Below are 14,136 nucleotides of genomic sequence, written 5' to 3' on the forward strand. Positions count from 1 at the left end.
TAAAATAGCAAGTCAAATCTAGCAGCCCATTAAAAGAAAGCAGTTTTTTTTTAAAAATCTGAAAATGGTTCATGACTTGACCTGTCAGATAGTAGAAACTGTAATATGTAAATGTAGTGTTCGCACATTGAAAACTAGACACTAACTTATCCACCAAAAATAGTAAACTGTTAACAGCATATGATACTCAATTGCTATGAGATTGTCCATTAATTGTGCATCTGTAGACACTCACAGCATTTGGAATAATCACCATCCATCAGATTCCACCTTTGCCCATGCTTCAGAAATACATACTTTAATGTACACATATATTATGGGACAGATTAAATCGGTCATAGCTAAACCAGTCAACCTATAGAAGGACAATGTAGAACAAAAATTCAAGCATTTTTTAAAAGGGAAATGATGACTAAATTTTATCTATACTTTCTCTACAATCTCTGACATTTTTTGAGTTATAACAAAAGTTGTAATGAATGTTAAGAAATGATTCTCTGTAGACTGGTGGTTGCCCAGGGGGAGAGGGGTGAAAGTGGGTTGGATTGGGAGTTTGGGATTAGCAGATGCAAACGTATATACAGAATGGATAAACAACAAGGTCCTACTGTGTAGCACAGGAACTTCAATATCCTGTGATAAACCATAATGGAAAAGAATATGAAAAAGTATGAATCACTGTTGTACAGCAGTAATAAACATTGTAAATCAACTATACCTCAATAAAAAAAAAAATTCCGATATTTTGCTCATAGCTCAGATCGTAAAGAATTTGCCTGCAAGGTGGGAGACCTGGGTTTGATCTCTGGGTCGGGAAGATCCCCTGGAAAAAGGAATGGCTACCCACTCCAGTATTCTTGTCTGGAGAGTTCCATGGACAGAGGAGCCTGGCAGGCTACAGTCTATAGGGTCACAAAGAATCAGACATGATTGAGCAACTAACACTTTCACTTTTTTTCTCTTCTGTGATAACAGCAGCAACTAGAGTCTCAAGAGTCCGAGAGGTGTGCAAACTTTGTAGCCAGGTGCTTATAGGGTCAATTTTTCACAGAAGTCCAGAGGTGGATGTTGACAGCATCTGGCTGTAGATCCAGCAGTCAGATTTATTTCACAGTGAGGCCACCATTGCCCAGTCCACAAACAGCCTCCCCTCAGACTAGGGATAAAGTGTAAGGTGTTTAACAGGCACCACTCAGGGAAGATTATGACCATTAAGCAAAATCCAGCGGAAAGAACATTCATTGTGAGGTAACACTACCCCTGCCTGTGGTTTTTGTCCAGCCTCGCATTACCATTCCACCAGTCCACCCTCAGCCCCAGTGCCAGTGCCCAATATAGGCCGTGTACCAACCAACCACAAGGTTAATAAGGTGATGCTGTCTCCAGTCAGATAGTGCATCAGTTCAGTTCAGTTGCTCAGTGGTGTCCAACTCTTTGCAACCCCATGAATCGCAGCACACCAGGCCTCCCTGTCCATCACCAACTCCCGGAGTTTACCCAAACCCATGTCCATCGAGTCAGTGATGCCATCCAGCCATCTCATCCTCTGTCGTCCCCTTCTCCTCCTGCCCCCAATCCTTCCCAGCATTAGGGTCTTTTCCAATGAGTCAACTCTTTGCATGAGGTGGCCAAAGTATTGGAGTTGTAGCTTCAACATCAGTCCTTCCAATGAACACCCAGGACTGATCTCCTTTAGGATGGACTGGTTGGATCTTCTTGCAGTCCAAAGGGCTCTCAAGAGTCTTTTCCAACACCACAGTTCAAAAGCATCAATTCTGCGGCGCTCAGCTTTCTTCACTGTCCAACTCTCACATCCATACATGACCACTGGAAAAACCATAGCCTTGACTAGATGGACCATTGTTGGCAAAGTAATGTCTCTGCTTTTGACTGTGCTATCTAGGTTGGTCATAACCTTCCTTCCAAGGAGTAAGCGTCTTTTAATTTCATGGCTGCAATCACCATCAGCAGTGATTTTGGAGCCCAAAAAAATAAAGTCTGACACTGTTTCCCCATCTATTTCCCATGAAGTGATGGGACCAGATGCCATGATCTTAGTTTTCTGAATGTTGAGCTTTAAGCCAACTTTTTCACTCTCCTCTTTCACTTTCATCAAGAGGCTCTTTAGTTCTTCTTCGCTTTCTGCCATAAGGGTGGTGTCATCTGCATGTCTGAGGTTATTGATATTTCTCCTGGCAATCTTGATTCCAGCTTGTGTAAAGACTTCAACAAATGCACTTCCCAGGCACTCATTTGTGAACCTTCCCACAGAGGGATTAGGGAGCAGAGAGTTGAGGGCTTCTGGAAAGTAGGGTGATCCTGATACCTGGAAATTGGCAGGTGGGAAGCACTGTGCCCCATTGGCAGAAAGCTCTTTTCAGCTCTTGCCCAGCTCCACCCTGGGTTCAGGCGAGGCCCCAGGTCTGGGTGAACACTACGGCCTGGGTGGGCTCCAGTGCCTCCCCCCCACACTCCCCACCCCCTTCCGTCCCCAACCAAGGAGCCTACATGTCCAGATGTGGAGCCTCTGACAATCCTCAATTATTTCAAAAAAGTTTTTTATTTATTTAATTTGGCTGTGCCAGGTCTTAGTTATGGCATATGGGATCTAGTTCCCTGACCAGGGATTGAACTTGGGCCCCCTGCATTGACAGCCCGGAGTCTTAGCCACTGGACAACCAGAGAAGTCCCTCAATTTTTTAATTCCTTCTATGAATGGAAAAAATGATCACTCAGGCTAGTTTATCCCCTTATCTGAGTACAGGGAATCTTGCTTGCTTATGCAAATTATGACTTCTTATGCAAACTATGCTAGAGCCTGGTGAATTTAGCAGAGGCTCTTTAAAGAGTTCTTTCCAAATGCAGCCACATGGAAATGATACATTAAGGGAAATAGTGGATTTTTAAAAAGAATAAAGGACTGATTTGTGCATCCTAATCCTAAAGAAAATCAACCCTGAATATTCAGTGGAAGGACTGATGCTGAAGTTCCACTACACTGGCCACCTGCTGCGAAGAGCAGACTCATTGGAAAAGACCCTGATGCTGGGAAAGATTGAAGGCAAAAGGAGAAGGGGGTGGCAGAAGAGGAGATGGTTACATAGAATTACCAACTCAATGAACAAGAGCTTGAGCAAACTCTGGAAGATACTGAAGGACAGGGAAGCCTGGCACGCTGCAATCCACGGGGTTACAGAGTCAGACAGGACTTAGTCACTGAACAACAACAAAATATCCTGTTAATGGCAGATGCATCAGCAAAGCTGAGAATTAACTATATCCTGTTTCCATTGATTGAAAAAATTGTTACAGATGGAAACAACAAAAAAGAAAAACCGATGATCTTAAGGCTCTGATTAGATAAATAAATGTTCCCTGGTGGCTCAGATGGTGAAGAATCTGCCTGCAATGCGGAAGACCTGGGTTGTTTGATCCCTTGGTTGGGAAGATCCCTTGGAGAACAAAATGGATACCCACTCCACTATTCAGGCCTGGAGAATTACATGGACAGAGGAGCCTGGTGGGCTACAGTCCATGGGGGTCGCAAAGAGTCAGATATGACTGAGTGACTTTCACTTCACAACTTCCTTAGTGTGGCAATCAGCTTCTGGTCAGTCAGTTGAAAAACTGAACCTTAAAAAAATATTTTTATTGTTAAGATTCATATACTTAAAGTGCACAGGTGTCCTCCATCCAAACACCACCACCAGGAACATTGCTGTAAAAGAACAAGTTGGGTTTACTGTTCGTTGCAGCAAAGAACACACACCAATGGGAACCATGAGGGTGTGTCCACGAGAAGGTGCTAGGCGGCTTGTTCTTGTGTTTATTGATTTAGAGAAAGTTTAAGGTAATGAGGCTTTGTTCTGGATTGGATGTAGTCAGGAATTAGGGCTAACTGTTTTTCTTTTTTTAAAGAATTGAAGTATAGTTGATTTACAATGTTATGTTAGTTTCTGGTGCACAACAAAGTGAGTCAGATATACATATGTATTTTCATATTCTTTTCCATTGTGGTTTACTATAGGATATTGAATATAGTTCCCTGTGCTATACAATAGGACCTTGTTGTTTATGACTACATATATTAATAAATGTTATCTCGGGGAGGGGGGCAGAATAAAGCAAGGTTTTAATTGGCAATTGGTAGAGAAATAGCAGTCATTCCTATTCTCCAGGAGCATGTTTGGCATTTTGTGGTTTGAAAAATGTTCCTGTTTTATCTGTTTCAGTATTATTACAGAATGATCTTGTTTTTGTCTTGACCCATTGGAGTCACAGAGTTGCCTATCTGCTGTTGCTAAGTCGCTTCAGTAGTGCCTGACTCTTTGCAACCCTATGGACTGTAGCCTGCCAGGCTCCTCTGTCCACGAGATTCTCCAGGCAAGAATACTGAAGTGAAGTGGGTTGTCATGTTCCTTCTCCAGGGGGTCTTCCCAACCCAGGGATTGAATCCAGGTCTCCCACATTGCAGGTGGATTCTTTACCATCTGAGCCACCAGGGAAGTGAGATCACTGAAAGTCACCAGCAAAACACCAAGATGTAGCTGAAGGGACCTGAGCAGCTCCAGCACATCAGGGGCTGCTTGTCTGTTTCTAGGGTACATAAAGGGCATAAATCTTGAGTGTACAGCTTGATGTCATTTTATCTACTGAGAAATGTAAATAAAATAAATAACATATTGGCGGAACTTAATTCTATTTGCAGATGCATGGCAGAAAACATATTTAAAAAGGAGCAAATCATAAGAGGTCCTTCTTGTCTTTTGAATATGATTATTTGGTATGATTTAAAATGAAAACTATGGGTTTCTCTAATAGCTCAGTTGATATAGTCCATGGGGTTGCAAAGAGTCAGACACAACTGAGCAACTTTCACCTTCATTTTTCACTTTCAAATGAAAACTGTATCTAAACTTAATGTTAGCAAAACAATGAACACTGTAACAGTTACAACACATGCTACCTGTGAAGAAAATAAGTCCAACATTTATAAATGTGTAATATCTAGCATCATCAACTCAATGGACATGAGTTTGAGCAAACTCCAGGAGATAGTGAAGGACAGGGAAGGCTGCCATGCTGCAGTCCATGGTGTCGCAAAGAGAGTCGGACATGACTGAGCAACTGAACAACAATACCTGGAATTATCAATACCTAGATTACAAGGATCCTAAAAAATCAATGAGAAAACCCAAAAAGAAAGTATGTGAATAAAAAAGCACTTTTAGGAAAACATGATTGGTCAATAAACACATATGAAAAAAATGTGCTCAATTTGCTTGTAATCAGGGAAATACAGACACTCATCTTAAATAACTGAAGGGGTTCAAAATTGGTGCAAGGATGGGGCAACAATCTGGCAATATGTGAAGCAAAGTCTATACAGCACTTCTAGATATGCACCTTTGAGAAAATCTTGACTCTATAAAGAAAAAAAATACACAAAACGATATTTAATATAGCATTTTTATTACAATGAAAAATCATTTGTCCTAATCACTTTATTTAATAGAGTATTTCAGCATGTTTAATACATACACTATCAAGGACCAGGCTGAAATCATTTCCACTCTATAGAAAAGCACTAGCCCAGTATTCAAGCCGGAAGCTGCTTTCAGAGTATGATGTGAGCTGTGAAGAAAAGTGCCCTTCTTCACCCTTCCCCAACACACTCACTCACCATAATGTCTGAAATGACATCCTGGAAGACACTCACCGTGGTTATGGTAACATCTACCAGAATGGTTCACACTCTAAAGGTGTTAAGGGATATTTGGAGTGAGAGAATTGCACAATGAAGTAAATTTGAGATACACTGTGTTAAATGAAAATATCTTGAATACATCTTTTAACAAGCTGGTAACAGATACTTGGATTTTCCCCCCAAAATAGATATTTTATCCTTTGTTTTATTCATGATTTTCCCCACGATATCTTTTTTCCAAATATCCTTATGGATTAGTATCCCTGAAACAAACTTGTGGAGAATGTTGGGTTAAGGTCTTGTGCTAGGTTAAACATAGGCCTTCTGGAGATATTTTGTGCTTGGAAAAGGCAAAACACTAACCTATTAATGAAGACTGATTTTGTAATAAATTCTAAATACAACTAGAATTAATAGAATCGTCATGAATGAAGCTGGTCTAGATTTTGCTCTTTAGGAGTTATCCACATCTAGTTTTATATCAGGACTATTTTACCTGTGCAAAATTAATTGCTAAAATCCTGTTAAGGATTATCTGTTTCTTAAGGCTTTCACCTATGCAACTATCAGATTTTTTTTCCTTCAACAGGAACTTCATACACACACATTTATTTGTTGGTCTGTTTGGGTTCTAGAGCACAGTCAGTTGTGATAACATTCTTAGAGAAGAAAATGTAATCCCTCTATGTTTTGACATATACTGGAATACAGACTGTACATACAAATAGTGTTACCTTAGAATTAAAAGAAAAAATTCTTGATAATCTGTAGTTATGTCCCTTTTGTCATCATTAATGCTGTTACATATTTCATTTTCTTTTCATTGATTACACTTGCCAAGATATAGTCATTAACATTGGATTAAGTCTACTAGTATCTAACCCCTTAATTAATTTCTAATTTTAATTTTACTTTGCTTCTCTTCTGTTGGTTTATGCTTTGTTCTTTTTCTGGTCTCTTGACATAAAGGTTTACTCATTCCTTTAACACATTTATCCATGTGACAGGCCCAGCTTTGATGGCTGTGGAAAAGTGAAGATGAAGCCTAGGCCTACAAACAAGATTCCCTTAATGCATTCAGGGGCATAAGTTCCTCACTGAATAGAACTTTGGTGACATCTGACAAGTTCATATATGCAGTCATCTTATTAACAATGATTTCTGAAGCAGTATAATTTGTTTTGATTTTAAATATTTTATTATCAAAACTCCCAAACACATAAAAAAGTAAAAATATTAGAACAATGAGCCCCCCTATAAACAACCATTCTACTTCAGTAATTATTAACATTTTACCAATCTATTGACACTTTCTAGCTCTCTTTGCCAATTAGTTTTCTTTTGCTGGAATATTTTAATACAAATCTGGGTATCTTACGATTTCCTGTATATTTATTTCTAATCATAACATCGTTTATTTTTTAATAACCACATTGATATTATTATCGAGCTTTCCAGGTGGCGCCAGTGGTAAAGAATCCACCTGCCAATGCAGGAAACCCGAGAGATTCAGGTTCGATCCCTGGATTGGGAAGATCCCGATTCAGGAAGATCCCCTGGAAAAGGAAATGGCAACTCACTCCAGTATTCTTGCCTGGGCGATCCCATGGACAGAGGAGCCTGGTGGGCTACAGTCCATGGATACAACTTAGTAACTAAACAACAAAACTAGTATTTCTAAAAATCATTTAATACTCAGTGCATGTCCACATTTTCCCCAGTCTCCAAAATGTCTTTTTACACTTTGTTCAATCTGGGTCCAAACAATGCCCACATATTGAATTTAGTTGATATGCCTCAAGTCTTTTTTTTTAAATCTGTTAACAGTGCCCTTCTGTTTTCATGCCACTCAATAGTTGAAGAAATCAGGTCAATTTTGGGAATTGTTTTGGGAATTTTATACATTCTGGATCTGCTTGGCGGCTTCCTGTGGTATCATTTACTTTGTTCATCTATTTCTCAAATTCTTGGGTTTAAAAATTTTTTTGATTTAAAAGTTTGATTCCTTCTGTTCATTATTTTGGCAAGGAAACTTCATAGGTAGTGACATGTACTTCTTAGCTGCATTATACCAGGAGGTGCATATTGTCTGACAGTTCCACTTTTATAGACGTTAAAATCGACCAAAGGGCTTAGAGATGGTCAGCTTGATAAATTCAATATAAAGTTCTCACTATAAACTCTTTACCCAAATAGTTTTAATATCCTTTGAAGATCACTTTCTTGACATTATTCTTTAAATTAGGAACTAGAAAATGATTTTTCTAATCCAAGTACCAATTTTTTTCCGTATTCACTGGTAAGATTTATTAAATTAAAAAAAAATTTAAATTTGATGAGCTTTGGGTGACCCTGAGACTTGATTCACATGGAAAAGGCAACATAAATACTTTTCTCTTTATTAATTAGTTTTCAGAATGATGAGCTGGTACCCAAGCATCTTCCCAAGCTGACCAAATTAGGCAGCCATAACCAAGTAAAGCATCAAACTGCTATTGGGGTCATGTCAAAAAACCCAACTCCTACTGCTTGAAGATGGGACACTATGAGTATCAAAAAGTTTACTAGTTGTAATGGAATGTTTTCTTTCCACAAGAGTAACACATACACACACATGTGCACACACATATACACAATTATATTTCCAAGTGGTTAGTTTCCTTTTTGCCATCTTTTTGATAGTTTCTAATTAATCTTGAGTGGTGGTCAGAGAATACAGATTATAAAACATTTACCTTGTAATTTATTATGGGAAAAAATTTCATATTTCTCTTTGCTTCTTCAACCACTATATTCTTAACCTCATATTCATAAAATTCATCAGGTTTTTTTTCAGTATTAAATTTCTGATGCAGCTCAAGTGACAAAGAACTTCTCACATTCAATATAACCTCCTAGATCTTATCCAGAATAATCTTTAGTAAGTGCTGAGCAGTGACAGAAGGCATTTCTACATTTATTACTTCTATAGGATCTTCCTTTCATATGAACTCACTAACACTAATGATGTTAATAACAACTATAGATAATATTTACAGAAAACATGCTAAATGGCTGTTGTTTTTCCAAGTATTAACTACTCAATCCTCACAATGATACAGCAGGCTGACTCTGAATTGGCCCCAGTGATCCTTTCCTCCTGGGATTCATACTCTTCTATAAGCCTGTTCCCTTGAGTGTAGGGCAGCCGAGTTCCTTGCTCCCAAGCAATAGAAGGTAGCAAAGGTAATGAAATAATGTCATTTCAATGATTAGAAACACAAGATGATAGCTTCTTCGATGCTAGCAGACTCTTGCTTTCTTGGATTGCATTCTCTGATGAAGCAAGCAGTTACGCTGAAGAGGCTCAAGCAGCAAGGAACTGACTGAAGTCAGCCTTCAGCCAACAGCCAGCTAGAATCTGAAGACCTCAGTGCAACAGCCCTCAGGAAATTAATTTGGCTAACAACCACGTGAGGTTGGAAGTGGATCTCTTCCCCAGTTGAGACTTCAGATGAGACTCAGTCATGGTTGAAACCTTTGATTTTAGCCTTGTGAGAGGCCCTGAAGCAGAGGACCCAACTAAGTTATACCTAGGCTCCTGACCCATAGAAACTGAGATAATAAATGTGTATTATTTTAAGCTACTAAGTTTGTGGTATTTTATTATGCAGCAATAAATAGCTAATATTCATAGATCCTACTATCACCATTTTACAAGTGAGCAAAATGAGGCACAGAAATTTAAGTACCTATCCAATAATACACTGGTAATACAGTGGTGAAATGGTGATATAGACAGATAAGGCTAAAGATTTTCCTGCATTCATTATATTACTTTCTCATATGAATATGCTGAAGACAATGCTTGAATGGTGGTGGAAGCAACCATTAAAGCAACATTTTTTTCTGTAATATAAATTTTTTATGCTTAATGATAAGCATCAAACAAATTCTCTCAAAAATGAATTTTCTGATGTTCTGTAACATAATGTGCATTTGAAAGCCTTGTATTAAATTACATTATGAATTTTCTGATGTTGAGTAAGGTGTGAATGTTGTCTAAAGGCCTTCTTACATTCCTTACATTTGTAGGGTTTCTCACCAGTATGAATTCTCTGGTGTTGAGTAAGAAAAGAATAAAGTCTAAAAGCTTTACCACATTCCTTACATTCATAAGGTTTCTCTCCGGTATGAATACTCTGATGTTGAGTAAGTTGTGAGAGCAGTCTAAAAGGTTTTCTACATTCCTTACATTCATAAGGTTTCTCACCAGTATGAATACTCTGATGTTGAGTAAGTTGTGACAATAGTCTAAAGGCCTTCCCACATTCTTCACATTCATAAGGTCTCTCACCAATATGAATGCTCTGATGGGAAATAAGTTGTGAGTAACTACTAAAGGTCTTCCAACACTCCATACATTCATAGGGTTTCTCACGAGTATGAATTCTCTGATGGCGAACAAGTTGTTGCCTTAATCTAAAAGTTTTCCCACACTCCTTACATTCATACGGTTTCTCACCAGTATGAATACTCTGGTGGACAGTTAGCTGTTGGCATATCCTAAAAGCCTTTCCACATTCCTTACATTCATAGGGTTTCTCCCCAAAATGTATTTTCTGATGTATTCTAAGGTCTGGACCACATACGAAGGCTTTCCCACATTCCTTACATTCATAGAGCTTCTCGGAAGTATGAAGTCTTTGATGTCGAGTAAGATGTGTACATTGCCTAAAGGTCTTCCCACATGCCTTACATTCATAGGGCTTCTCACCAGTGTGAATTCTCTGATGTCGAGCGAGTTGTTGATGTACTCTAAAGGCCTTTCCACATTCCTTACATTCATAGGGCTTTTCACCAGTATGAAGTCTCTGATGCTGAGTCAGTTCTTGGAGGACTGTAAAGGCCTTCCCACATTCCTTGCATTCATAGGGCTTCTCACCAGTATGAAGTTTGTGATGTCTGATAAGGTGTGCACGCTGTCTAAAGGCCTGCCCACATTCCTTACATTTGTAAGGTTTCTCACCAGTATGAATTCTCAGGTGTTGACTAAGTGTTGAGCGACGAATAAAGGTCTTCCTACATTCCTTACATTCATATAACTTTTCTCCATTATGAACTCTCTGATATTCAGCAAGAAGATTATGCTTTTTGTAAGTGGTCATTTTTTCAGAAGCAATTTTCACTTGCCCAAAATATCCCTCTTGTGGTTCCTTTTGCCCCTCAATTTTGCTTTTGCATTCCCAATCATTCCTAAAAATGGAGTCCTGAAGGCTATACCTTTTAATTCCTTCCATTATCTCCCATTGGAATGAATATATTTCGTAAATGTCCTTTTCTGGAGATAGAATATTGGCACTGTATCTGGACTCCAAGTCTGAAAGAAAACAAGAAAGCAAACACACGATGTTTTCCTGTTCCAGAAGAAATAAAACTATATAGAAATAAAAAGCAGCTAAAATAATGCCTATTACTGAAACCAAGTAGGACCCTTTGGTGCTCCTGGGCATGGAAGCCTTTCTGTGCCCCCTGTTTCTTTGCAGAGAATAGACTCCAGCCTCCGTGGACCTTCCCTGGATTCCAAAGGGAAAATTTGAACAGGTGCTAATCAGGGAAGGGAGAGGATGCAGAAACAAGAAAGGGGCAGTCAAGAAACAATACTGCAACCTTGGGTCAGAGTCCCAGTTCCATCGCAAGGGGTCTATCTTTGATCTCTTCTGCAGAACTAAAACCTCCAGCAACTGGAAGATGTTCTAGAGAGAAGGAGACAGTTTGATAACCTTGAGGAACTCATAAAGACACCACCCGAGGCGAGATTAAAGGAACCAGTGAAGCTCAACAGACCACCAGAGGCCAGATAAAATGAAAGGAATACAGGCCCTGCACACACCCTGATCCTTATCAGCAACCCTGATCTTGAACAATTGCTATAAAACTCTCACCAACTTCTCCCAGGTTGGGACACACAATTTTTAAAGCACAAGCCCACCGTGTCCCCCTTTGCCTGGCAAAGAAATAAAGCTATTCTTTTCTACTTCACCCAAAACTCTGTCTCTGAGATTTGATTCACCACCAGCACACAGAGGCTGAGTTTTCATCATTACCAGTGAATGGATTAGACATCTCTAGAAGACACTGTATTCCTGCTAATATAATAACACATACGTGTACCTAAAAAACCCTAGGGAAACGACCCTAATGCTGGGAAGGATTAGGGGCAGGAGGAGAAGGGGACGACAGAGGATGAGATGGCTGGATGGCATCACCAACTCGATGGACACGGGTTTGGGTAGACTCCGGGAGTTGGTGATAGACAGGGAGGCCTGGTGTGCTGCGATTCATGGGGTCGCAAAGAGTCAGACACAACTGACCAACTGAACTGAACTGAAAAAACCTTTCTTCTGTAAAATTACACACCAAATATTAGAGTTTATGGGGAAAACAGGGAAAATATCTCCAAAACAATATCTCCAACAGAATTACAACATGACTGACAAAATGCTACTCAATGAAAATGACAGAAGCCAGAAAAACAAGAAGACAGCTGCTAAGAGAAAATAACTGCCAATCCAGAGTTCTGTACTTCAAAGAACGAAGACAAAATTCTGTACCCTTTAAAAATGAAGACAAAATAAAGATAGTTTCAAATAAAACCTAAGAGAATTCATTGCCAACAGGCACAATAAAAGAAATACTAAAGGAAGTTCTTCAAGAACACAGAAAATGATTCTAAGCAGAAGCACTACAGTGCAGAAAAGAAAAAGAAGCACTGAAAAAGGTACCTGTGTAGATAAATCTAAATCAGTATTAATAATAATATATAAATTAATACTCTATGGGGATCTAAATGTATATAGAGTTAAGATACATAACAACAGTAGAAAAAGTAGAAGATACATAAAAAGAATTTAAATGTTATTAATGTCTCTACAATATTGAGAAAGATATAAAGGAACTAATTTAAGGTACAATGCAGTAAGTGAAGAATGCATGTGCTAACCTCTAGAGCAACTATTAAAAATGAAAGTGTGTAACTAACACACTCAAGAGGCAAAAGCTAAAATAAAATATTTTGATTAATCCAAAATAGGCATGAGAGGGAAAAAAGAAAGAGAATGCTGAACAAACAGAAAAAAGACAATGGATTTAAACCTAAATATATAAGGTTTATGTATTTCCCTGGTGGCTCAGACAGTAAAGAATTCGCTTGCAATGTAGGAGACCTGGGTTCAAGTCCTGGGTCGGGAAGATCCCCTGGAGGAGGGCATGGTAACTCACTCCAGTATTCTTGCCTGGAGAATCCCCATGGACAGAGGAGCCTGGCAAGCCAACAGTCCATGGGGTAGCCTGCCCAGCAACAGTGCATGGGGCTGCAAAGAGTTGGACATGACTGAGCAACTGAGCACAGCACATGTAAGAAAATTACTTAACTGCAGATGGATAAAATGCACCAACTAAAAGACAAAGATGCTCCTTATCCACATAGGGAGAAGGAAGCTGTATGAGTTCAACCTGGGTAAAGAAAACATCCACTTGTGGGAACAGCCTGAAGTGTGGAGGATTCAGACCAAGGAGCAGCCCAGCAGTATATTCTGGGCAAACCCACCATGAATCTAACATGTGTCTATCTCCCACCAGTAACATTCAAATCAAAGCCACTACCATATTCCACTGGGACAAGTGAAATAGCCTCCTAATTGGTCTTCCTACTGTTCATCTTGCCCCTATTTGATCTATTCTCTATAGAGTGATACTTATAAGACAAATCAGCTCACGCCATTCCCCTGCTCAGAAATCTCCAATGGCTTTCTATCACAATGACTTCCCCTATGATACACAAATTTTACATGACCTAGCCCTTGCCTAACTTTCTGACTTCATCTCGTTACTCTACTTCTCACTTACCTTTTGAATAATCATCCTGGCCTTCCTCCTCTTCTTCTTTTTAAAATTTTTATTGGAGTATAGTTGCTTTATAATGTTGTATTAGTTTCTGCTGTACAGCAAAGTGAATTAGCTATATGTTTACATATATCCTGTGTTTTTTGGATTTCCTTCCCTTTAGGTTATCACAGAGCACTGAGTAGAGTTCCCTGTGCTATCCAGTAGGTTATCATTATTTGTCTATTTTATAATAGTATCAATAGTGGACAAATGTCAGTCCCAACCTCCCAATTCGTTCTACCTGAACTTCCCCCTTGGTAGCCATACGTTTGTTCTCTACACCACTGTGCTTCTATTTCTGCTTTGCAAGTAAGATCATCTAGAAAAAATGTAAGGATGATAATAAAAATTTGCATGCTAGCCTTCTTGTTGTTCCTCAAACATCAAAGTCTTTGCCCTCTGATCCAAAGTCTCTGCTTTTACTGTTTCATTAGGACTGTTCTTGCTTCTTGCTTTAGATATTCAAATGTCTGAGCTCTTTTTTCATGTCTCCACTCAAAAAT

General features: G+C 39.0%; 1 protein-coding gene across 1 annotated transcript in view; it reads right to left on the reverse strand.

Moving 5' to 3' along the window:
- The window catches only part of LOC145515678 (uncharacterized), a 106,068-nt gene that overhangs the window by 78,965 nt on the left and 12,967 nt on the right, over positions 1–14,136 (reverse strand). Inside the window, exons 6-7 of the mRNA XM_081516724.1 lie at positions 10,970–11,066; positions 9,709–10,921 (exon numbers count right to left, since the gene is read on the reverse strand). Coding sequence (XP_081372850.1) covers positions 9,709–10,921; positions 10,970–11,066 — 1,310 coding nt within the window. The remainder of the gene's footprint in view (positions 1–9,708; positions 10,922–10,969; positions 11,067–14,136) is intronic.

This window comes from Giraffa tippelskirchi, chromosome 7, assembly GCF_054371585.1.
Source record: "Giraffa tippelskirchi isolate mGirTip1 chromosome 7, T2T-mGirTip1v1.2.pri, whole genome shotgun sequence".
Lineage (NCBI taxonomy): Eukaryota > Metazoa > Chordata > Mammalia > Artiodactyla > Giraffidae > Giraffa > Giraffa tippelskirchi.